Source organism: Pseudopodoces humilis, chromosome 21 (assembly GCF_049639895.1).
Source record: "Pseudopodoces humilis isolate 2021_Gansu_Grassland_sample_001 chromosome 21, ASM4963989v1, whole genome shotgun sequence".
Taxonomy (NCBI): domain Eukaryota; kingdom Metazoa; phylum Chordata; class Aves; order Passeriformes; family Paridae; genus Pseudopodoces; species Pseudopodoces humilis.
In genome coordinates, this window is record NC_142220.1 from 693,998 (window position 1) to 717,223 (window position 23,226).

The 23,226-nt window shown below is 58.0% G+C and overlaps 4 protein-coding genes across 9 annotated transcripts in view; 2 read left to right on the forward strand and 2 right to left on the reverse strand.

The window, feature by feature from the left end:
* TBC1D16 (TBC1 domain family member 16) overlaps positions 1–2,226 on the reverse strand; it is a 30,404-nt gene extending 28,178 nt beyond the window's left edge. For all 3 annotated transcript variants that reach the window (XM_014259416.2, XM_014259415.2, XM_088065530.1), the window contains exon 1: positions 2,118–2,226. The gene's annotated coding sequence lies outside the window, so the exon portion shown is untranslated. The remainder of the gene's footprint in view (positions 1–2,117) is intronic.
* A 164-nt stretch (positions 2,227–2,390) lies between these two features.
* CCDC40 (coiled-coil domain 40 molecular ruler complex subunit) lies at positions 2,391–13,071 on the forward strand. Of its 3 annotated transcripts, XM_088065425.1 has the most exons (18): positions 2,391–2,527; positions 3,563–3,653; positions 3,790–3,953; positions 4,443–4,526; positions 4,608–4,827; positions 5,207–5,364; positions 6,159–6,281; positions 6,646–6,767; positions 7,480–7,723; positions 7,825–8,007; positions 8,901–9,146; positions 9,640–9,853; positions 10,356–10,525; positions 10,644–10,735; positions 11,066–11,186; positions 11,824–12,012; positions 12,234–12,392; positions 12,792–13,071. In XM_088065425.1, the coding sequence occupies exons 1-18, from the start codon at positions 2,510–2,512 to the stop codon at positions 13,035–13,037; spliced, it is 2,844 nt and encodes a 947-aa protein (XP_087921551.1). In that variant the 5' UTR covers positions 2,391–2,509; the 3' UTR covers positions 13,038–13,071. The 3 variants fall into 3 exon arrangements, 2 of the variants coding, with proteins under 2 accessions (XP_087921551.1, XP_087921552.1); XR_015774321.1 differs by lacking the exons at positions 12,234–12,392; positions 12,792–13,071 and having other exon boundaries at positions 11,066–11,680; positions 11,824–11,917; XM_088065426.1 differs by lacking the exons at positions 12,234–12,392; positions 12,792–13,071 and having other exon boundaries at positions 11,661–11,873.
* Positions 13,072–13,389: 318 nt separating this feature from the next.
* Positions 13,390–19,605, forward strand: GAA (alpha glucosidase). The gene is made up of 19 exons (XM_005530708.3): positions 13,390–13,764; positions 13,832–13,977; positions 14,289–14,454; positions 14,847–14,943; positions 15,026–15,145; positions 15,639–15,757; positions 15,858–15,989; positions 16,104–16,214; positions 16,358–16,471; positions 16,575–16,659; positions 16,747–16,864; positions 17,021–17,154; positions 17,274–17,425; positions 17,599–17,747; positions 17,823–17,964; positions 18,167–18,265; positions 18,420–18,584; positions 18,733–18,885; positions 19,099–19,605. The coding sequence occupies exons 1-19, from the start codon at positions 13,390–13,392 to the stop codon at positions 19,156–19,158; spliced, it is 2,637 nt and encodes an 878-aa protein (XP_005530765.2). The 3' UTR covers positions 19,159–19,605.
* Positions 19,606–19,749: 144 nt separating this feature from the next.
* Positions 19,750–23,193, reverse strand: SGSH (N-sulfoglucosamine sulfohydrolase). Of its 2 annotated transcripts, XM_088065328.1 has the most exons (9): positions 23,060–23,193; positions 22,697–22,857; positions 22,464–22,569; positions 22,071–22,221; positions 21,305–21,461; positions 21,075–21,156; positions 20,792–20,995; positions 20,390–20,547; positions 19,750–20,296 (listed from the first exon to the last, which is right to left on the reverse strand). In XM_088065328.1, the coding sequence occupies exons 1-9, from the start codon at positions 23,139–23,141 to the stop codon at positions 19,988–19,990; spliced, it is 1,410 nt and encodes a 469-aa protein (XP_087921454.1). In that variant the 5' UTR covers positions 23,142–23,193; the 3' UTR covers positions 19,750–19,987. The 2 variants fall into 2 exon arrangements, with proteins under 2 accessions (XP_087921454.1, XP_014114896.1); XM_014259421.2 differs by having other exon boundaries at positions 19,750–20,547.
* Positions 23,194–23,226: the final 33 nt, after the last annotated feature.

Sequence of the window (23,226 nt, forward strand, 5' to 3'; positions counted from 1 at the left end):
CAGAGCTTTACAGGCCACAGAAGCCGCGTTGTGGGGCTCTGGAAGTGAAATGTGAGACCTGCAGCGTGTCTGGGCACGGCCGAGAAACACGAGCTGTCAAACAGCAGCACCACGTTTGGGTATGAAATGTCTTCGGGAGGAAAAACGCGACAGGCTCGTTTTCGTTCTTGCCCTTAATAACTTGAATTTAATTTTACATATTCAAGGAGTGCACAGTCGCTGTGGTGGTGGGGCTCAGACACAAATTCCTGCCTCCTTCCCCTCCTGGGAACAGCAAATGCTGGGTCTGGAACTCTCAAGCACAGAGCGAGCGGAGCACGGCAGCCTGGAGTCAGGACTCAGCTGCCTCCCAGTCCTCCGAGGGGATCTGCTGTGCCACTCTGAGCTGCTCACTCACTTCATCTCTACTCCTCCACAAGCACATGAGAGCCCTTGTACGACCTTCCCTTTGTATTGATACCTCGACTTTGGAAATGAAAAGAGAAAAGCTTTCCAAACTCCTCGCCATGCTGGAGCCGGTTAAGAGGATCCAGCCAAATCAAGGAAAAGCATTTACCATGGGGAGCCACTCTGAAGTCATCCCATCTCATGGGGAGAATTATGTAGGTCACCAAAAGTCTTTCATTGCTGCTCTGCTGGAGCAGCAGCGGCTCACGGAGCAAAGAGAAGGGAACAGCCAAAATCTCCCCAACTCCAAATGCAGTCACTAGAGTGGGACAGATTTCACCCAGATGAATCTCGGCTGAGCAGGTAAAAAAGGGGCAGCAGCCTGAATCCTGCAAGGCTGTGACTCAAGAGATGAAAAAAGGGAAAGGGACTGCTATGTCAGGCTGGCTGCTCTCAGCCACACCTGCTCAAGCATTAGAAAGCAAACAAAAAGCCAACAAAATGCAAACAAAACTCACCCATCCCCAGCACCAAACTGTGTGTGCCACATGTCCCTCCGTCCCTGGTTTACCAGCTTTTCATGTCACTTATCTGCACTGCTCGGGCCACAGGAAACGCTTTAATGACTTTAATAACTTCTTATTTCCAACATCCTGTTGCTGTGTCCTGATAACACTCTCAGGACTCAAAAAACAGCAGCTCAAACCCCAGGAGTCTGGATCACAGCTCAGTGGATGAGCTGACTGCAAACTCTGTTTTGAGTATGACAAACATCAGACCACGCATCATCTCTGCCCCTCGGACACCCTGGACTTCCATCTTTTCTCCTATTCCGAGTAGCAACTAAGAACAAAACACGTCTGCAAGTCAAGCTCCCAGCCTGAGATCGGAAAAGGCAGATGTCCCAAAAGAAGCAGCCAAGTTATTTTACAGTGCCAGCAGCACGGAGAGCAAAGCAGCACCCCAAAACCCCTGCCTGCAGCATCCCGAGACCGCTCATCAAACCACCTCCAGCCATCCCCCATCCACCTCCTCCGCAGGTAACACGGCTCAGGTTGATGTTGGGGTCACCTGGGACAAGACCATGTCCCCAAAAGGAAGGAAAACATTGAAATACCCCAAGCTGCACGGAGCCATACCGAAATAACAGAAGAGAAAGTTTAAGGACTATTTAGATTTCCCCCGGGCAGCATCCCGTTCTCCCGGGAGCATCCCGACCCCGGGCAGCATCCCGACCCCGGGCAGCATCCCGACCCCGGGCAGCATCCCGATCCCCGGGAGCATCCCGATCCCCGGGAGCATCCCGATCCCCGGGCAGCATCCCGATCCCCGGGCAGCATCCCGATCCCCGGGCAGCATCCCGACCCCGGGCAGCATCCCGATCCCCGGGAGCATCCCGATCCCCGGGCAGCATCCCGACCTCGGGCAGCATCCCGATCCCCGGGAGCATCCCGATCCCCGGGCAGCATCCCGACCCCGGGAGCATCCCGATCCCCGGGCAGCATCCCGATCCCCGGGAGCATCCCGCTCTCCCGGAGCACCCGCCTGATCCCGCCGCCCTCCGCGGGGCTCCGGCGTGGGAAGGGCGGACAAAGAACGGGATCAAACACGGACCTGCCCAGGTACCGGCAGGATCCCGGTACCGGGCCCGGGGGTCCCGGGGCAGCGCTCCAGGATCACCGGGCCGCTCTACCCCCCGCCGCCCCCAGCCCGGCGCGGCCCCGCTTTACCGGCACAGACGAGCCCCGGGAAGCTCCCGGCGCTGTCCAGCCCGGGGCGGGCTCGGACCCGCCGCCGCCGCCGCTCCCGGCCCTGCTCGGGGCCGCTGCCACCGCCCGCCCGCTCCGCCCGGCCCCTGGGGCTGTGCCCGCCTGGCGGCCCCGCCCGTCCGGCCGGCCCGGAGCTGCCCGGCCCGGGGAGAGCACACCGGGCCCCGCCCGGTGCCGGTACCGGGCCCGCGGGCGGACCCGGGGCTGCCGGGGGACGGAGCGTGGCCCGAACCCCCCCGCGCGCCGGGGATGGTGCGAGCCGAGCCCCCCGCCCCCCCCCCCCCGCGGGCCGCGGTGGTGCGGCCCGGCCGGTCACGTGAGCGGGTGTTGATGCGTTGCCAGGCAACGGGAACATGGCGGAGCCGCCGCGGGTGAGTCGGGGCCGGGCCGGGCCGGTACCGGTACCGGTATCGCTACCGCCACCGCCCGGTACTGCCCGGTACTGCTCGGTACTGCCCGGTATTGCTCGGTACTGCTCGGTGCTGCCCGGTACTGCCCGCCCGGGGCTCCTCTGCCGTCCCGCATTGTGCTATTCCATCCCATCCTGCGCCAGTACCGCCCGTACCGTCCCGTACTGTCCCGTCCCGTACTGTCCCGTCCCGTACTGTCCCGGCCCGTACTGTCCCGGCCCGTCCCGGTTCCGGCCCCTCCACCACGGCCCGCTCCGTGTTCCACAGAAGCCCGGCACTGCCCGTCCTCTCCACCGCCGGCCCGGTACCGTCCGGCACCCCCCGGTACCTCCCGGCTCCCCGGTGCGTGCCCCGAGCCTGCTGCTCACCCTCTCTTTAAAAAGAGAGAGAGAAGAACAAGAGTAATTTATCTACATGTTGTGCTAGCTGGAAGAATTTTTTTAATAAATCTGTAAGGACTTTTTTAATAGATGTGAACTAGAAGCACGTGAAAGTATAAATGGTGTGGAGAAGTTTAGTCAGGATCTTTACGATTTCAGTGCTTGCTGGGTGACTGTTTTTGTAAATGAGATTAAACTTCTAAATTAAACTTCTGCACCCCGTGGCAAAAAACACCATAACATTAAAATTAAATGCAAACGGCAATGTGCTGCTCTGCTTTTCACCTGTGCTGTGTGCCAGGCCATGGAAGCAGAGGATGGCAATGGCAATGGAGAGTGTTCCCCTGGAGCAGAGTCATTGTCCCTGCAGGAGGAGAAGTTCGAGGGGTCTGCAGAAGTGGGAAAAGTAATTAATTATATTTTGGGTGCATCTCTGTGCTGGCTTTAGGGCCAGGCCCTTGTGTTGATCCGTTGTTTGCATTGTTCATGTCTCGTGGCAAAAGTGAGCAGATGTTTAGGGGAAAATGGAAAAGGTGATTGGTTTTATGTTTCAGGAAAAATCACCTGAGACTTTCCCAGATAATGCAGAATGTGACAAATTTGTCCTCCTGAACAGGGTGAGATGGAGCAGCCACTTGCAGGTGGAGGAGCCCCTTCCCTTCCCTCAGGAGCACCTGCAGCAGAGCCGGCCACAGGCACCAGGCCAGGTATGCCCCTTTGCAACATCTCTCAAGCACAGCCTCTGGTTTTCTCCCTCTCGTTAATCCAACCAGAGGCACAATGCTATGAAATCTAATCCTGTTGCTTTATCTTTTTCCTTTTTTGTGGTGGGGTGGGGTCCAGGGAGCAAAGGACGACCCAGTTCTCGCCATGGAGAGCCAACCTTTGAGCTCCCCAGTGATCATGGCAACCAAAGCGGGGAAAAGGCAGCTGAGAAACAGGAGACAAGAAAAAGGAGGGGGAAAAGAGCAGGAGAAACAGAACTGCTCATCTTGGATCCAGAACATGTGAGAAGTCTTCAAATCTTGCTGTTCTTTGCAGAGTTGGTGTTTGTGTTTCTCTGAAATGTGAGGTGAGCTGTAAGCAGTGGCTCAGCTGTTCAGCTGCACGTGTGAAAATCAGCTTTGCCAAAGTATTGACTGCTGACTGTGTCACTCAGTCCTGACCCCAGAGCTGCAGGTTCAGAAGTGAGCAATGGGTAAATCCCATTCACTGCTCCTGGAAGAGGATTCCTTGCAGCAAGAGTGAGGGGTGGGTTCTCTGATGTAGCTCTTCTGGCACAGTTCTGATTTTAAAATACTCTCACTTTCTGGCATCAGCAAATACCCACTCTGTAGCATCTCTCACTTGCTACAGTGAGTGTAGCTAAAATAAGCACCCAAGTGTCTGTGGCAGAAATAAGATGTTTTATTGGGTGGGGGATGTAGCAGTGAGGCTTCTTCATCATCTCTTTACACAAGTATGTTAAAGCTTATTAATACTGTTCTCCTTTACAGCCTCTGATGACAAGATTCCAGGCTGCCCTGAAGAATTACCTCACCAAGCAGATAGAACAAGTGAACCTAGAGCTCCGTGAACTGGTACACAGCCTCTCCTTTGCCTTCCCACACCCCTCCTCTCCAAGCTGCTGCCAGACAGCTCCTTCCCTCTTGTGTCTGCAGAGGACAGCAATGAAAACCAGCAAAGAGCAGAGAGAAGAGCTCGGGGTGATCCTTTATGGGGCCCAGCAGCAGCTGGGGCAGCTGGAGGTGGAGCTGGAGAAGAGCCACGAGCGCTGTTCCCAGGCGGCCGCAGCGCGGCAGCAGCTGGAGGCAGAACTGCAGGGCCTCAGGGGTGCTCACAAGGAAATATGTCACAACACGGATGATGAACGCAAGAAAGGTGACCAAGGCAGTCCTGGCACTGTTTCCCAATTCCAGGGCTGCGTGGAGAAATTAATTGGAATTTAAGTCAAGCACTGGATAGAAAAATGTGGCAGAATAACTAATAGGGAATAATGTGCTCGTTGAAAAGCGTCACAGATTCTCCTGGAATTCTGTGAGCTGGGAATCCTGAAATTGCTTGTCAGGATCTTTAGCTTTGCTTGTGGAGCTGTACTCCAAAGCTGATGTAAATATGTATGCTGGGGAGGGCTGGCTTAGCTGGTGTGTGAGAGGTTTTGCTTTGGGAGCTTCTGTATTTCTTTCCCTTTTTTCTCTGTTTAAGGGGTACCCTACAAAAACAAGTTTCTCTGTAATGATTTTGCCTCTTGTCCCCCCAGTTTCCGCAATGCAGACCCAGATTGAAAACCTGGCCTTGGAGCTCTTCTACGTGCAGAACATGGACCAGGACATGCATCACAGGCTTTTGCTGATGAAACAGTCAGCCAGGAGGGCTGAGGCAGAGAGGATCCAGGCTGAGGTGGAAAAGAAAAAACAGGTACCAAGAAAAACTGTCTTTGAAATAAATAGATGCAGGTACCAGCAGTCAGTCTTGGAGGATGTGGCACCTTGTCAGGAGGAAGGCTAGAGCAATTGAATCATGGAGGATAAGTAGGGATATTTTTCTCAAATAATTTAAAAGAAATAAATCCAGAGGCTTTTCTGACAAAAGAAGCCCTGCCTACCCCCAGACAGCAATACTGCCCAGAGGATTTGCAACCCTTAGGACAGTAAATCACTCTTCACTCAAGGAGAGGAGGTGTGGGGGAAGGAGGATATTTAATGAAGAAATATCATGTGTACAGGTCTTGAGAATAATTCTGAACCACAGCGAATTTCACAATGGAAAGTTTGGGGATGAGCGGAGCCGGTCGGTGCTGGAGCTCCCTCTGCTGCCTTCCAGGACACAATCCACTGTACTGCTCGTGCAGAATTCCATGCAAACTGTTGAAATACAGTGGGTTTAGGAGGGTTTTAACAAAGCATTTTCAAACATACATTATTAAGATTCCCAGCAGCTGGACAGGTGGCCTCAGTGCTGACAGGAGGGAATGTGCGTTTATCAATTTACTGCTGCAACTGGAATAACAAACAGGTTTCATTCTCCTGCAAGTCATCCCTGCTGCAGTCACGAGCCATTTGTGCATGAATGGGAAAGTTTCAGTAGGACTCAAATCTAATCCAGTTGCCAGTTTTAATTCCTTTTTTAGCTGCTGTTATTCTTATAGGATACAGTTGGTTTGGACTGAGATTCCATGACTCACCCTGCACTGTTTGGCTCTGGCTCTGTAGGACCTTCTTCTGGACCAGTTAACAAGGAGAGTCCACCAGCTCCAGGAACAAATTGCTCTGTTTGAAGCTCAGCTTGTGGCCCAGGCAGAGGACACAAAAGTGACCCGGCAGGCAGTCAGTGAGGTAGGAGGGGACTTGTCCCTTGTGGTTAATATTTCCCTCTGGCAGGGCTGACCCCTTTGGCCTGTGCTCACGTGGTGTGCACAATGTGGGACAGAGTTTCACAGTTTGTTCCTGTTTGGAAGAATGAGGACTTTTTTTTCTTTTCCTTTGTCCTTAAGAAGTGCCTGTAAATCACTTCCTCCTGCCCTTCTCAGCAGTTTTTTCTTGCAGACCTGTGCTCTGTGGGCTGCTGAGAAATGAACCAGCCACGGAGTTGAAGCTGATCCTGCTCACACAAGAAGAGAAAAAAAATTGTATTGTAACAGGAATTTGTTTTTTCAACACAGTGTAGATTCATCCTGTCTGCCATCTCTCTGTTCCCCAGGCTGCTCTGGAGGTCCAGACTATTAACATGGAGAAAAAGAGGCTGATGGACCACTGGAACAGCAGCTTGGCTGGAATGAAGCAGAGGGACGAGGCCTATGTTGTCACTCAGGAGCTGCTGAGGTATGGTCTGAAAGCAGACCTGGAGGACACCTCAGATTTGGGCAGGAGGGATTCCAGAAGGGGATTCCAGTGTGTCTCCTGGGGGGTTTAGCACGGTGTGGGCAGGGTGTGGCAGGCAGAACAAGTTTCCTGCTCTAAAGTGCATAATGAATTTAAAGGATAAGAAGCACATTTCTTTGTTGCTGTTTTCTTTAACCTAACCACATCTCCTCCTCGGAATGTGGGGGGTTCTTGAAGCTGTTTAGAGTTTTTGTGATTGCATTTTATTCCTTTAAAAGTGTTCCATCACCTCTGCAATGTCTCTTACTCCAAAGAGCTGGATGTCAGGAAGGGTTTATCTCTCATTATCAGGGTTTTGTGAGGCCTTTGGAAATGTTCAGGAAAACCTCCCTGTTACTGGCAGAGGAAGTGTTTATTTGCTCAGGAGCCTTAAAGCTTGACTGATTCTCTTTTACATGGTGACATCCTGGTCAGAATGGGGCTGGGACAGTACTGAAAGAAGGAATCAATTTTCCTACACACATTTACTTTTAAATCTTAATGTCTCCATCCATCTCCTGCTGACTCTGCACTGTCACAGCAGTTGAGCCCTTGCAAACATCTTTCTTTTTGGGCAGTTGTTGCTGCAATAACGTGTTTGAAAAGAGGAGTTTGTGGGTGGCTGTTCAGCACCAATCCCTGTGATGACTTTCCACCCTCTTTGCCCCTCCAGCAACTACAGACGTGACCTCAAGTCCATAGAAGGGGACATCCATGGCTGTGGGAAGTCCATCAGGAAAGAGGAGGAGAAGAATGAGAACCTTGTCAGCCTCCTGAACCGGTCCCAGAATGATGCCAGCGTGACAAGGAAACTGATTGCCCAGTGCCTGCTGGAGCAGGAGGCCCTGCAGGTTCAGACTGGCACCTACACTCGTATTCTCCATGAGACAGAGCAGGCCCTCAGCAGGACCAAGATGGTGAGGAGAGTGCATGGAAGAGCAATCCTTTTGAATACATGGATTGAAAACCCTTCCTCAAACAGTTGTAGTGATCCTGTCTCTGTCTTCCAACCTTTTAGGACCAGGCTGCTCACCTGAATGAGTTGCTGTCCATCAGGAAGGGTATAGAGAAAGGAACTTATGACAAAGAGCAGCTAGAGAGTGAAATCATGGCAAAGCTTCAGGACCAGATGATATCCAGCAAAGCTGCAAAGCACTTCTCCCAGCTGGCTGAAAAACTGCGGAACAGAAAAAGTGACCTGGTACGGCATCCCCACCTTGGGAGGGCAGGGAAGGAGCTGCTGCAGCAATGGGTCCCCAGCAGGGTTTGTCAGTGACTTTGTTCTGGTTTCAGGTCTGCACTGAAGCTCTGCTGAGTTTGCCTCTCCTATCTGGTTCTCCCTGTGATCTTATTGCAGGAATCTGGTGTGTGAGAGAGAGCTCGGCCAAAAAGGCCTGACACAAAACACCCTGTCCTTTACTTTAAAAATGGGAGTATTTCCCATAAAGTACCAGCATTTCTTATGTACTCAAGTTTTTCAAGTTATGAAAAACTGTGGACATGTGGTACTTCTGTAATCTAATTTTAACTAATTTTTATTTCTATAATTCATCACAGAATGGCATGCAGGCAGCTGTCAGTTCTGAGGAACGTCCAAGGAACGGTCCAGCCTGACCCACAGCTCTTTAATCCATGATAAGTTGCTCTCTCTGGGAGTGTATAACTGGATCCCTTAGAAAGATTAGAAAACTCAGCACTCACACTGAGTGCTGTGCTGGCTGTTGGGTGAGGGCTGTGCGTGCCAGCTGTGCTGGAGAAGGGACAATACAGAGATGTCCTGGTACTGGTGGCAGGTAGCTGCAGACAGCTGGGCTAGGGGTCATTGCAGAAGGGATGTGTGAGGTCTCTTAAAGGTTTTTGCAATGTTTAGGCTCCTTAATGCTTTTCAACAGCTGTTTGGGAGAGGTAGATATTGTATTGCCTGTCAATTGATGGAGAAGCAAAGATACACAGAGGGTAAGTAGCTCATGGCTCACAGTACAGACCTGGGAGGAGAACCTCAATCCCCTGGCTCCTGTGCTGGGACAGGTGACATTGCAACTCAAGAAGGAGCTGTTGGGGACAGTGATGTGTTTTCTCTCTTGGTTTTCCCAGGAGCTGCATTTTTACAAGGTTGAGAACGACGTGGCCCAGATTATTCTGAACGCAACTAATACCAGCTGCAGGCTGACAGTTCACCAAAAAACACTCTGTGAGGTGGACAAGGAAATAAAAAACATGAATGAACTGATCGCCTGCCAGGAAAATGAGATTGCAAAGTCCAGGCTCCAGGCTGACAAGAAGGGAGGGATCATCTGCCTGTACAACAAGAAGCTGGAGATGCTTCTTGCTCAGCAGGGGGTAGGTACCTTTGTGTTTCAGTCCCAATTTTGATTTTATTCTTTGTGGTGGCCACAGATGCCCCTGATCAATGTCACTCTGTTGTTGGGTAGTTCAAACTTTTTCAAAGTTGCATTGGTTAATGCAGGTGTTTATGTTTATCAGTTCAATAATGCAGTGAAGGGAATTGTGAAATGAGGGTGTGCCTGGCACAGATCCCTGCAGGGACTTGCCTGTACCTGATGAAAATGCCAAATGGCTTCAGTGAGTAAACAGGATCTTGTTGGAAAAATCTGCAAACACTGAGGGGAGAATGGGGCAGGCAGTGAGGTTTCAGTCGTTTGAGGGTTGGCCCTATTGGCATGACCCCCAAATCTGTCCCGGGCACTGTAAGACCCTATGGATACCCAAAGGGAAATGAATCCTATGACACATCCTCTGCAAACTTTGGAGAGTCCAGTAAACAACTCGGGCAGCTTCCACCTGATTTATCCCAAACTTTGCTCTTGTACAGGGGCAAGAACTGGGACCACTGGAAATTGAGATCAACCAGCTGAACAAGCAGCTGGAGGAATGCAACTCGGAGGCGATGACGTTGCAGAAGTACTGGCTCAATGAGCAGAAGGAGCTGGTCAGGCTGACACGGGAGCGGGAGGAACAGATCACCTCGCTGGACACGCTGCAGAAGAGGATCATCATCATGCAGCAGAGGAAACTGCGCGTTGAAAGTTCGTCATTCCCTGACTCGTCCTTCAAATGTTCACTGTGAAGGGAGGGAGAGAGGAGTGGAGGGTTACAGATGGGAAAAGCTGGACCTGCCCCCAAGAGTGCTCCTGGCTGTGTGTGAGCAGGAATAGCAACAGCTCAGGCACTCCTGCTGACTGCACGTTGTTATTCCTGTAAGGACTGACCCTACTGTCCTGACAGTCGGCCCCTAAGTGACAATGCCACCTGTTACACTTGTCAAATAAAGTTTGCAAGTAGTGGGTAGGTAAATGTCCCTAGAAGTGACTGTGCTTTCATTGGCCAAACCCAACTTTTTTCCACAGGAGTCTCCCTCTAAAGCTTTATTTGGTTTTTGAGCTTGTGGAAAATCATTTTGGCTGGACTTGTGGGACACGGGTGGCTCTGCCTGAGGTGTTGCCAGCTCTGATAACTGTTTGTCACACCTTGTCTGTGTGCAACCCAGTGCTCAGGGCAATTCTAAGACTTTTTCCTGTTCACTCATAGATGAAATTCAGCAGGAAATAAAAGAACAGAAGGACGTGGAACGGCACATGAAGAACATGTCAAATGACCTGATAAAGTTGAACATGTTGATCAACAAGAACAAGAGCAGCGTTGAGGAGCTGAAAAATGGCAAAATTGTCACAGAGAACGAGTTTGTGCAGTCTCTCAAGGTACTGAGGCACCTGGCACCTCATTCCCAGGTCCCAGCCTCCTGTGCAGATCAGAGGCAAACAGTGATCCTGGAAAACCTCAGCCTGACAACACTATTGTTTTGTTCTTCAAATCTAGGCAGCAGAAAGAGAATCTGTGGAGATGCAGGAGAGGCACAGCCAACTGACTGAGGAGAAGGAAAGGCTCCTGAACAGCCTGGTAGAAGCAGAGTAGGTACCAGAGTGCCACAGTCCTGTGTGACTGTCCATGTTCCCATTCACCTCCAGTCACCAAACCTGGCACCAGCAAATGTGCTTCTAGCCTTCCTGGAGAAGGGGAGGAATGTTTGAAACACAAAAACTGAAGGGTGTTTCAGCAGTCTCTGGAAGAGCAGGGGCTGGAAGCACGTTGGCTTTAACAGTTCCAGCATGTGTGAGCTGGACATTGCCAAGATCCACACGGGAAGACTCTGCCAGTGACTGGCAGTGAGTGTGCTGCACTGGGCAGGTAACCCAGGAGTTGGGGGGTCCAGCTTTCTCTGTCCTTCCCCTTCTCTGAAGGCATCAGATCCTGCTGTGGGAGAAGAAGATGCAGCTGGCAAAAGAGATGCGGGAAGCAACAGATGCTCTGTTAGAACACGGCGAAATCCATGACATGAAAACAGAGATTCGGAGGATGCAAGTAAGGCACTGGGAGAGAGGGCTGAGGAGGGGAAGCCACCCAGTGTACTCAGCCTTGGGAGTGGCTGGAACATGAGGCAGGAGATGAGAAACAAGCTGGAGAAGTGGCATCTTCAGAGCTCAGGGTGGGACTCTAAACTCCCCCCGCAGCTTGACTGAACTGAGCACATCCAGCCCACACATCCCGCATTCCCCGTGCCAGCCTCAGCAGAATCTGGATACTCCCAAGAAATCTATTTAAATTGCAGTATGTCTGCCACCTGATTCTGTGACCCTGATTTATATGCAATGTTGATTACTAAATATTGCATCACTTTAATCACTGCTTTAGGGAAGCGTTCCCTCTCCTGGCAGAGCAGCTTGTCCCCTTCATGCTCAGGATGCTTCTGCTTTTCTGTTTCTGTTCTTGCTAATGAGGTTCAGACTAACATTTTGAATAGCAGACAGGTGGATAACCCAAGCCTCTGCCTTCCAGATCCACACACAGCACACCAGGTCTGGACCAAACCTGGCTTGCAGACATTCATGTCACCCATAGCTGATTAATGCTGGTGGGATGTGCTACCTGGACATCTTCCCTCGGTGCTGTTGGTAAACATTTGGTATTTTGAGGCTGGTTTGTGTCTGGTTTGTGGCAGGTGCGCCACGAGCAGCTGCAGAAGCAGCAGGAGACGTTGATTCGGGCGATGGAGGCGTGTGTTTCTCAGAGAGAGACAATAACGAATCGGGCAGAGGCTCAGAGCAAATTAGATAAGAAACACAGCACCAAGAGCGACTTCCAAAGCAGGAAACAGGAGCTGAAGAAGAGGATCAGGGAAACCCAGGAGGTGAGCAAGGAAAGTGGGGCTGCAGGAGCTCACACAGGCTGGCCTTGTGGTGAGCAGCAGTGAGCACAGCAGTGTCCATGCACAGATCCCGCACTGGCACAGGGGCAGGCTTTGAAAACATTCATTGAAAATCCCCCAAAACTGGGTTCTGAGAGGATGCTCAGGAATGCAGCTGAACTAGAGAACTGAAATCTTCCATTTCCTTCTCTTCCATTTACTAGAACATTTATGAATGCAACCAAACCATGCAGGAACTGGAGGACATCCAAGAGTCTCTCAGTGCCAGCTTTTCAGAAAAGAAGGAAGAATTGTCCCAGCTCCAGGATGAGACCAACAGCCTCAGCTTGGACATGGAAAGTCTTCAGAACGAGAAACGATGGGTGAGCACATCCACTCCTTTCCAGCATGTGAGCCAGACACAGCCTGCTGCTTCCTGTGCTGCCAGCTGTCTCAGCACCGTGCTGAACTGGGTGTGCTCAGTGTGGTGTTACAGCAGCACTAACTCATCATGCTCTGGGGGCTCACCAAGAGCCAGCTTGACATATTGAAACCCTGTCCTGGCAAGGGTGGCCTTACATATGTGCGAATTTCTCTGATTTATGAATTCTGTGATGTCTGTACCCCTCCAACACCCGGGCTGGGGGTGCTGTTTGGCTGTTACAGTGGGGAATTCACAGCCCTGTCCTTCCCTTGTCCACAGTGATGGTCACAGCACCCGACACGAGTCCCACCCATGCTTTTCCTGCTGTCACAGCCCCTTCTCTTTCTGCTTTTCTCAGAACCTGTTGGAACTTGTGGCACACCAGGCACACCAGAAGCAGCTGCAGGCACTGAGGCAAGGGAAGTACAAGGCCCTGTGCCACACTGAAGAGGCCTGCATGAACCAGCAGGAGAAACTGCAGGATCGACTGCAGACCATTAACAGCATCGTGCAGGAGATCTGTGAGGAACAGCCCCGGCACCAAAGGGCTCTGCAGTGGCTCAGTCACTGCTTGCGATCCAAGCTCAGGTTGGGGAAAGCCTGACAGAAACACAGAAAATACACAGATCTGTTTCATATTCTTCCACAGGCTCAGACTTTGTAAATAAATAAAAATAATAAGTAAATGAATAAAATAAATAAAGCATGTGCAGGGTATAATATTTACTTTGCCGGGTATAATGTTTATTTAAGAGGTACCATTGTCATTCCATCGGTACGTTTCTGTTTACGTTTCACTTTCGCTGCCCGAAGCCTCTCCTGGATCCCGCCTCCCCGCCCCGCCCCGGGCCCGCTGCAGCGCCGATTTCCCGGGGCCGGGGCCGGTTCTGCCCCGAGCTCCGGCACAGCGGGGCCGGTGTCGGGAGGCTCCGGTGTCGGGAGGCTCCGGCCGGGCCATGGGGCCGGGCCCGGCGCTGCTGGCGCTGCTGGCGCTGCTGGGCCCGGCCGAGGCGCGGGGCGCGGCCGCTGCCGCCTGTGAGGTGGCCCCGAGCGGCCGCTTCGACTGCGGCCCCGAGCGGCTCCTGTCGCGGGCGGGCTGCGAGGCTCGGGGCTGCTGCTACATCCCCGGGCCCGGGCCCCGCAGCGGCCCCGGCCCGCCCTGGTGCTTCTTCCCCCGCGGCTACCGCAGCTACCGCGCCGAGAACCTGACGGCCACCGAGAGCGGCTTCTCCGCCCGGCTGCGCCGCGTGGCCGCCGCTTTCCTGCCGGCAGCGGTGGACGATGTTCGGCTGGAGCTGGCGCTGGAGACCCCGGCCCGCCTGCGCTTCACGGTGCGGCCCGGTCCCCGCGGATCGGCCCGGGTGCCCCGTACCCCCGCTGAGCCCTCTCCGCCCGCAGCTCCGGGACGCGGCCCGGCAGCGCTACGAGGTGCCCCTGGCCACGCCGCGGGTGCGCGGCCGAGCCCCCGCCACGCTCTACGGGCTGCGGGTCAGCCAGGAGCCCTTCGGCCTCGTGGTGTGCCGGCAGCGCGGCGGGACGGTGCTGTGAGTGCCCCTCTGCCCCGCTCCCTTCCCGAGCCGTTCCCCCGGGGAGCCCGCACGGTGCCCGGCTGGGTGCAGAGACACCGGTGACAGCACCGGGGCGGCTGGCGGTGCCTCTGGGGGCTTCGCTTGGACTCCCTCTGCGGTTCGGTGGCTGTGCAAGGGAACCAGGAATGAACCGGGAATCCCAGAGCTCAGCCGATACTTGTTTTTACTTCACGTGGTGATGAGCATCCGCATCCCTGCCCGGCACCGGCGGCCGCAGCTCGGTGCCTCCCTCCCGGCTGTTCCGCAGTTTCCCTTTCCCTCCGCAGGCTGAACACCACGGTCGCACCCCTGTTCTTCACAGACCAGTTCCTGCAGATCTCCACCTCCCTGCCCTCCCGTTTCATTTCGGGGCTGGGGGAGCACCTGACACCGCTGTTCCTTGACACAGCCTGGACCAGGGTCACCCTCTGGAATCGGGACATGGCACCCGCGGTACGGAGCGGGGCTGAGGGAAAGGGACACAGATGTGCTCCTGGGGCTGGTCCTGCAGCCTCTCTCGTCTTGTCTGGGGCTGGGGAGATGTGTCTGTGCTGCTTCAGCTCTGAGTCCTGGCAAGCCCATGGGACCCTTGTCCCCAGAGCCAGGTTTGTCCCCAGAGCCAGGTTTGTCCCCAGAGCCAGGTTTGTCCCCCCCGGAGCTCTGTGCTGCTTGGGAGCTGTTTCCAGGGCTCTGGCTCAGGGCAGAGCTCTGCTGACTTGGCAGAGTTTGGGAGCACAAGCCCTGGGTTTGCACCTGAAGCCGGTGCTCCTGACTGGAGGTGAGGGGCGGTCAGGTGGGCGTGGGGGTCTCCAGCAGAGCCTCACTGGCACCGTGCTCTGCTCCAGCCCCACGTTAACCTCTATGGCTCCCACCCTTTCTACCTGGTGATGGAGGACGATGGTTCAGCCCACGGTGTCTTTCTGCTGAACAGCAACGCGATGGGTGAGTCCCGTGGAGGCTCCGGGCGTGGGCCTGGCCGTGTCCCCATCCTCAGCTCCCTCCCCTGGCACTTGTGCTTCCCCAGACGTGCTCCTGCAGCCCAGCCCGGCCCTGACCTGGCGCACCACAGGTGGGATCCTGGACTTCTACATCTTCCTGGGCCCCGACCCCAAGAGCGTGGTGCGGCAGTACCTGGATGTGGTTGGTACGGCTGAGCCTCGTGTGCTGCCAGGGTGGCTCTGCAGGGTGGCTGTGCCAGGGTGGCTGTGCCAGGGTGGCTGTGCCAGGGTGGCTGTGCAGGGTGGCTGTGCCAGGGTGGCTGTGCCAGGGTGGCTGTGCAGGGTGGCTGTGCCAGGGTGGCTGTGCCAGGGTGGCTGTGCAGGGTGGCTGTGCAGGGGTGGCTGTGCCAGGGTGGCTGTGCAGGGTGGCTGTGCCAGGGTGGCTGTGCAGGGTGGCTGTGCCAGGGTGGCTGTGCCAGGGTGGCTGTGCAGGGTGGCTGTGCAGGGGTGGCTGTGCCAGGGTGGCTGTGCCAGGGTGGCTGTGCAGGGTGGCTGTGCAGGGGTGGCTGTGCAGGGTGGCTGTGCCGGGGTGGCTCTGCAGGGTGGCTCTGCAGACTGTGTGAGCCGTGTGGCAGAGCAGGGCTGTGGGGTGGCACAAGGCTGGGCCATCCCTGCCAGCGCCCACCCTCCACCCTGCAGGGTTTCCCTTCATGCCCCCGTACTGGGGCCTGGGCTTCCACCTCTGCCGCTGGGGCTACTCCTCCACCACCATCACCCGGCAGGTCGTGGCCAACATGACAGCAGCCCGCTTCCCCCTGGTAGGTCTGGGCTGCTCTGGAGCCTCTGGCCCAGCGGCCGTGGGGGGCTGCCGGGAGCTGTGGGCTGGGGGTCCCACAGCACCGGTGCCTCCATCCACAGGATGTGCAGTGGAACGACCTGGATTACGCAGATGCCAAGAGGGATTTCACCTTCAATAAGAAAAGCTTTAAGGACTACCCGGAGATGGTGCGGGACTTCCACAGCCGCGGGCTGAGGTACATCATGATCGTGGTGAGTTACACGGGCAGGCTGGCACTGGGCTTCAGCTGCCCAAGGGGGGTGATGAAGGCAGGGCTGGCCGTTCCCTGCTGTTGCTGGTAAAGCCCTGGCTTTGTGCCCTTGCAGGATGCTGGCATCAGCAGCTCGGGGCCCCCCGGCACCTACAAGCCGTACGACGAGGGCCTGAAGCGGGGGGTGTTCATCCGGAACGCCACGGGGCAGCCCCTGATCGGGAAGGTGATGTGGGGAGCAGCCCCAGAGCCCACGGGACAGGGCTCGAGTGGGACCCCAAGAACGGGACAGAAACGTTTGGGGGGCCGTGGTGGAAAGTGGGGTGGTGTGTGGGGCTGGGGCTCTGCCCAATGCTCTCCCTCCTGCAGGTCTGGCCGGGCCCCACGGCCTTCCCGGACTTCACCAACCCAGCGACTCACGAGTGGTGGCACGACATGGTGAAGGACTTCCACGAACAAGTGCCCTTCGATGGCATGTGGCTTGTGAGTGGCCCAGGTGTAGCTGCTGGCCCTGGCTCCTGCCCTGCCCCTCTGCTGGCCCCCAGTGCAGCAGCCAGGTCATGCCATCCTTTCCTCCCCTCCCCAGGACATGAACGAGCCCTCAAACTTCGTGGAGGGCTCCCAGCACGGCTGTCCCAACAACAACCTGGAGCATCCCCCCTACGTGCCGGGTACAGGGGCGGGTTCCAGCCCTGCCCGGGGCTGTGGGGGAGCCGGGAGGAGCCCGGGGGATGCTGAGCTCCGCCTCTCCCCTGCAGGTGTATTTGGGGGACGCCTGCAGGCCGGGACCATCTGTGCCTCCAGCCAGCAGTACCTGTCCTCTCACTACAACCTGCACAGCCTGTACGGGCTGACCGAGGCCATCGCCTCCCACGAGTAAGCTCGGGGCTCTGCCACAGCTCCTGCACATCCTGGGGGAGACCCAGCCTGGGCAGGCACCGGGTGCTGGCTGAGGTGTGGTGTGTGGCACTGTGGGATCCCCGAGCCCCTTCCCCAGCTGGGGGGGGCTGAGCAGACCCATCCCACTCCCAGTGCTCTGCTGAGGGTCCGGGGCAAGCGTCCCTTCATCATCTCCCGCTCCACCTTCTCTGGGCACGGCCGCTACGCTGGGCACTGGACAGGAGATGTTGGCAGCGACTGGGAGCAGCTCTACTACTCCATACCAGGTAGGCTGTGGGGCACGGCACCCACAGCCCCGCTTCCCCTTCCCCCACAGCCAGGGGCTCCTCCATAGGCTCCATGCCCTGGTGCTGCAGAGCCCCGATGCCCTCTGTGCCCTCCGCAGAGGTGCTGCTCTTCAACCTCTTCGGGGTGCCGCTGGTGGGTGCCGACGTCTGCGGCTTCATGGGCGACACGAGCGAGGAGCTGTGCGTGCGCTGGACCCAGCTGGGCGCCTTCTACCCCTTCATGAGGAACCACAACGACCACGGCACCCGGGTGAGCCCTGGGAGCCCTCACCCCGCCGGGGGCTGCCCTGCCAGCGTGGGAAGGCCGGTCCAGCCGCGGGGCCGCGTGCCCCCAGCGCGGGGAGAGTCCATCCTGCATCCCTGAAATGCACCCTCCGCTCCTCCCCACCTGGGCCGAGCATCCCCCTGGGCCTCTCCCCACAGCCACAGGAGCCCTACACCTTCAGCCCTCCTGCCCAGGCTGCCATGAGGAACGCCCTGCGCCTCCGCTACTCCCTCCTGCCGTTCCTCTACACCCTGTTCCACCGGGCTCACACCGCCGGCGAGACCGTGGCTCGGCCGCTGTTCCTCGAGTGAGTGCCAGCCCCGCCGGGGCTCAGCGGGAGGGCAGCAGGGTCTCCTGGTGCTGCCCTCCCCTCCTTCCCCAGGTTCCCCACAGACCCCAACAGCTGGGCCGTGGACCGCCAGCTCCTGTGGGGCGGGGGGCTGCTCGTCACCCCCGTGCTGGAGGCAGGACAGACCAAAGTCAGCGGTTACTTCCCGGCGGGGACGTGGTACAGCTTGGCAGGGGTGGGTGCTCTGCCGTGTGGCACAGGGGCTGTGCTGAGGCTCCTTGTGCATGTAGCTGCATCTCACCAGTCCCCTGGGGCTGTGTGAGGGTCTCGTGCCTCACCTGCCTTTGCTGGTGGCCATTTGAGGGCTCTGGCGCTGGGCTGAGCCCCCCTGCCCCGAGGCACCCTGTACCTGCTCTTTATCTTTATTCACGGTGTAGGACTCCACCATCCACAGCAAAGGGCAGTGGATCCTCCTGCCAGCCCCCCTGGACACCATCAACGTCCACGTCCGTGCAGGGCACATCCTGCCCCTGCAGGTGAGTCCCCTCTGCCCTGTGGTGCCACCAAGGTGACCCTGCCGAGCGGCCTGGGAGTGTCACAGCGCCGGCAGCAGTGTCACACCCCAGCTGCAGTGTGGGGCTGGGGGACAGGGCTGGGCAGTGCCCCGAGCTGTGCCCACCCCTGCCCCAGGAGCCCACCCTCAGCACTGCCCAGTCCCGCAGCAAGGGCATGGCCTTGGTGGTGGCGCTGACCCTGGACGGCTTCGCCAGGGGAGACCTGTTCTGGGATGATGGGGAGAGCTGGGAGACCTTTGAGAGGGGGGACTACACCGAGATCCTCTTCCTGGCCTCAAACGTGAGCACGGGGAGCTGCTGGCAGGGGGCACCTGGGCAGGGGCTGCTGCTGGCCCTGGCACACCTGTGAACGCTCCGAGGGGCAGCCCTGGGTGCCCGTGGGGTGGCTGAGAGCCGGGAGCACGCGGTGACATCCCCGCTGTCCCCAGGACGCCGTGCTCAGCCAGCTGCTGCGGGCGAGCCCCCACCTCGACGGGGTCCTGCTGGAGGCCGTGACTGTGCTGGGCGTCACCAGCCCTCCCCAGAGAGTCCTGGCCAACGGCGCCATCGTCAGCGACTTCTCCTACCGCAGTGACACCCAGGTGAGTGCCTGGTGCCACCTGGGAAGGGACCCAGAGTGCAGCAGGGGGGTCTGGCCCCAGCGGTGGCACAGCACGGGCCATGGGTGCCCTTCCCAGGGGATCTGTGGGAGCAGGACTGTGCCAGGCTATGGCTCTGCACGGAGCAGGAGCCCCCTGGGCTCTGACACTCCTGGGCTCCATCCTGGCTGGCTCTCACCTTCCTTCTCCCCTCAGGTGCTCAGAGTCCCTGTGTCACTGCCCATGTGGGAGCAGTTTGTGATCTCCTGGTCCTGAGTCAACGTCGGTCACAGGGAGAGGCCACGCTGCTTCCCTGGAATCTGAGGCCAAATCCATCCCCATCCCTTGTACCCGGGGCTGTCCCTGCTCTTCCCACACTCCTGGGCCTTGTTTTCCCTCTGGCTGTGGGGTGGTGATGGAGGGGTGTGCACTGGACTGGCAGAGGGAGAGGGAAAACCTCATCATCATCATCAAATCAGGGGAAAAATGACCCAAGTGCCTTGTGAGGCAGCAAACCAGTTACTCTGGGGGACTGGTAACTGGGGCAGAGGCTGCAGGGAGTTTCCTGGCTGTGGTTTTGGGGAGGGGGATGTGCAGGAGCTGAGGGAGCAGTACTGTGAATAAAGCTGCTGTTTGCTGGGAGCAGCCCCAGGCTGTGTCCTTGTCCCCTCTCCTGGTCCTGAATGTGCTCAGCCCCCTGCCCCTGGCTCTGTCCTTGCCTGGAGGTCTCCAGTGGGATCCCCTGTGCCCCTTGAAGGCTTCACCCCATTTCCCAGAGCGCCGGGGGTCCCCAGCTGTTCCTGCAGCCCTGGCTGTGCCACAGAGGCCCTTGGCCTGTCCTGGCTCCAAGCAGGGGCTGCTGCAGGGTGCAAAGGGAACCTCATCCTCCAGAGGCTTTATTGAGGGGCAGCTCGGCCCTTTGGCTCCTCTGGCTGACAGTCAAGGCCCCGGGAATCCCTCGGTGCTCTGGGGCCGGGCGGTGTTGGCAGCACAGGGGGCAGAGCCTCGCGGTGTCACCCGGGGTTTGGGACCAGCTCACCCGTGACACCGCCCCGAGCGCTGGCACCCCACGGGAGCACAGGACTGTCCCAGGCACAGGTGGCACTCACAGCTCGTTGTGCAGCGGCCGGCACTGCGGGCTCAGTTTCTCCTCCAGGACGGCGTCGGGGGCGCACACCCAGGGGTCCCCCGTGTCCCACTGCCACTTCAGGAGCCGCGCACGGAGCAGCTGGAAGAGGTCGGCGTAGCGGGGGTCGGGGGCCAGGTTCTGGCTCTCGCTGGGGTCACGGCTGCAGTCGAACAGCTCCCAGCGCTCCCGGTAGTAGTACCGGTGCAGGCTCTTGTTCCAGTGCGTCGGCTGCCCCGCCCTGCTGCGCTTGAGCAGGTCTTGGAAGGTGGGCGAGACGTACAAGTCCTGGTCGATGGGGAAGGGCATCTTGTAGTTGAGGTTGTGGATGAGGCGGAACTGCCGGTGCTGCACGGCCCGCATGGGGTAGTACATGGTCACCTCGTGGTGGCTCTGGCTGCTGAAGGCGGTGGCCCAGGGCTGCTCCGACTCCAGGGCTGGCAGGAGAGACTTCCCAGTGAGCTGCACCTGCCTCGAGCCAAAGATGCTGTAAGCAGGGTAGGGGATGGAGAACCAGTCCAGAATGGTCGGTGTCAGGTCTGGAGGGGAGGAAAAGGGTGAGAGGAGGGACAGGCACTGTGGGAGGAAACTCAGCCCCAGAGAGGGGCAGAAAGGTCCCCGGGGCTGGTGTCCCTGCAGGGGACCCAGTTCTGTCCTCCCCCCACTCCCTCCCCTGCACTGGCCCTGCCAATGCTGAGGGCTCGGGGCCAGCGCCAGGGACAGGACGGGGAGCAGCCCACCCCCCCAGGCACAGCTGTGCTGCCCCCCTCCCTCAGCTCTTACCCAGGAGGGTGGCGAAGGCCGGGCTGACCTGTCCCCAGCGCTGGGGGTGCTCGGGGGAGGAGAGGAGCAGCGGCTCGGCGCTGCCCGAGCGGTACAGGTTGGTCCTGCCGCCGGGGAAGGGGATGCCGTTGTCGGAGGTGTAGATCACCAGGGTGCTGTTGAGGAAGCCGGCGTGGCGCAGCTCCTGCAGCACCAGCCCGATCCCTGCGGACGGGGGGACAGAGCTCAGGGGCAGGGAGGGGCTGCAGAGCTCGCCAGCCCCAGCCTGGCCCACGGCTCCCACCTTGGTCCATGCGCCCGATGGTCGTGTACTGCGCAGCCAGGTCTGCCCGGGCAGCCGGCGTGTCCGGGACAAAGGCAGGGACCTAAACCGAGCCGGGGAAAGGGGAACGTGGCTGACACTGTGACAAGTGACGAGTGACAAGTGACAAGGTGGGGGCCAGCCCTGGCTCCATCAGAAGCTGCCATCACGTGCAGCCCCACAGAGCCCCACACACCCCCACAGGTTCTCACCTGCACTTGTTCTGGGTGGTAAATCTGTGGTTTCCAGTCAGGGATCCAGCCCATGCCGCTCTCACCATTGCCAAACTTCTCACAGAAGGCCCCGTATTGGGGCTGGGAGTGCCCGCAGCGGTGGGGGTCGTGGAAGGCAACATAGAGGAAGAAAGGCCTAGGGATGGAAAGGGGGATGTGGAGCTGGTGAAGCCGAGGACTGCCCAGAGACCTTCCTGACCACAGCGAGCTGGGGTCAGCAGGACTCCCCCCACCTCATCTGGATACAAGGTGACCCAGTATAGATGCTAACTATGAAACAGGGAGCGCAGTGCCTGTGGAAAAGCAGGCTGCATAACTTTCTCAGTCTCGCCTGAGAAAGTGCCCTGGGAAATCATAAAGAGGAATTAAAACAATCCTCGGAGATAGAAAACAGCCTTGCAGGTGCTGTTTGTCAGTTTCTTGTTTTCTTGCAAGAGAAGTTCGAGGGGTGGTGTACCCCACTGAGCAATGATGGTGATGTGTTAGTTCACTGACCAATAAGAGTTTTGCTTTTCTGTACTTTCGTGTATCGATCTGTAAAAGAAGATCTGAAGAAATAAATGAGATAACCTGTTTGAGTCACAAGAGAGTCTGTGTCGTTCCTCTCGCCATTCCCAGTAGAGCGACAACCCAGTGACAGGGGGCCCCTTCCTGTTTGTGTCCAGCTGGGCCATGGGAACACATCTTCAGTGAAGCCAGTTTCCCTCCCCCCACAGCCATTCCCAGGACGAGGGGCCCGTCTCACCTCTCGTCCTGGCTCTGCAGGAACCGCCGGACGAGCGCCTTGATCCGGGTGATGTTTCTCCCAACCTGCAGGACCGAACTGTTCTCCTCTGTGTAGGCGAAGTCAAAGGGGTACACAGCCTCGGGCCCCACGTGCTTCTTCCCAATTATCCCTGCGAGAAGCAGACAGCTGCTGTGCCAGGAGCAGTGGGAGGGGGGGACGTGGCTGCTGCTGTCTCCTCTCTGTGGGGACAGACACGGGTCCAGACAGTGCTCCCCAGCCCATGGGCAGTTCAGCCAGCAAGCTCTGACAGTGGGGTTTGGTGCTCCCACCTGTCCCAGCTCCCCAAATATCCCAGCTCCTGTCCCAGCTCCTGTCCCAGCTCCTGTCCCAGCTCCTGTCCCAGCTCCCCACCTGTCCGGACGCCTGCCTGGCTGAGCACCTGGGGCAGGCTCCTCACGCCGTCGAAGGAGTTGAAGTGATGCACGTCCTGGTGCAGCCCGTACATCCCGTTCTGGTGCTGCAGGTGAGGGGACACAGCACGGTGGGACCAGGGCTGCCATCCCGGCCCCGAAACGCGTCCAGCCGTGCCCGTGACCTCTGCCGCGGGCTGGCAGCCCCGGCCCGGCGCAGGCAGGTGCCCGTACCTGGGGTAAGCCGGTGAGGATGCTGGCCCGGCTCGGGGAGCAGCTGCTCACGGAGGTGAAGGCGTTCTGGAAGACCAAACCGCGCCGGGCCAGAGCGTCCAGGTTGGGGGTCCGGATGGCCGAGTTGTTGTAGGCGCCGCTCTCAAAGCCGGCGTCATCGGCTGCGGGACGGGCGCGGGGTCAGCCCGGGGTGTCCCGGACCGGGCACTGCTGGCACCGGGAGCATCCCCGGGCCGCGGGTGACCCGGGCGCTGCTGCGGAGGGGATGCAGCCCCGAATGGAACCCGGGGCCGTCCCTCCGTCCCTCCCTGCCAGCTGCGGGACGCCCCCAGCCCCGGGCAGGCGGTTCCGGGCCGCACTCACCCAGGAGCAGCAGCACATTGCGGGCCGGGGCTCCGCCGGTCCGGAGCGCGCCCAGCAGCAGCAGCAGCGCCCAGGGCCGCATGGCAGCGGAACCGGAACCGGAACCGGCACCGGCACCGGCAGCGGAACCGACACCGGCACCGGCAGGAGCAGCGGGGCTCGGCGGC

Bases quoted from the DNA above. Each gene is read 5' to 3' on its own strand.
- GAA (XM_005530708.3), top strand. From the start codon at position 13,390: ATGGGGCCGGGCCCGGCGCTGCTGGCGCTGCTGGCGCTGCTGGGCCCG. The intron at 14,455-14,846 runs GTACGGAGCGGG...GCTCTGCTCCAG, and splicing joins ATCGGGACATGGCACCCGCG to CCCCACGTTAACCTCTATGG. The intron at 16,472-16,574 runs GTGAGTGGCCCA...TCCCCTCCCCAG, and splicing joins CCTTCGATGGCATGTGGCTT to GACATGAACGAGCCCTCAAA.
- SGSH (XM_014259421.2), bottom strand. From the start codon at position 23,141: ATGCGGCCCTGGGCGCTGCTGCTGCTGCTGGGCGCGCTCCGGACCGGC. The intron at 21,462-22,070 runs GTGAGACGGGCC...TTCCATCCCTAG, and splicing joins CTGCAGAGCCAGGACGAGAG to GCCTTTCTTCCTCTATGTTG. The intron at 21,157-21,304 runs GTGAGAACCTGT...GGCTCGGTTTAG, and splicing joins ACCACCCAGAACAAGTGCAG to GTCCCTGCCTTTGTCCCGGA.
- CCDC40 (XM_088065425.1), top strand. The intron at 3,654-3,789 runs GTATGCCCCTTT...GGTGGGGTCCAG, and splicing joins GGCCACAGGCACCAGGCCAG to GGAGCAAAGGACGACCCAGT. The intron at 6,282-6,645 runs GTAGGAGGGGAC...TCTGTTCCCCAG, and splicing joins CCCGGCAGGCAGTCAGTGAG to GCTGCTCTGGAGGTCCAGAC.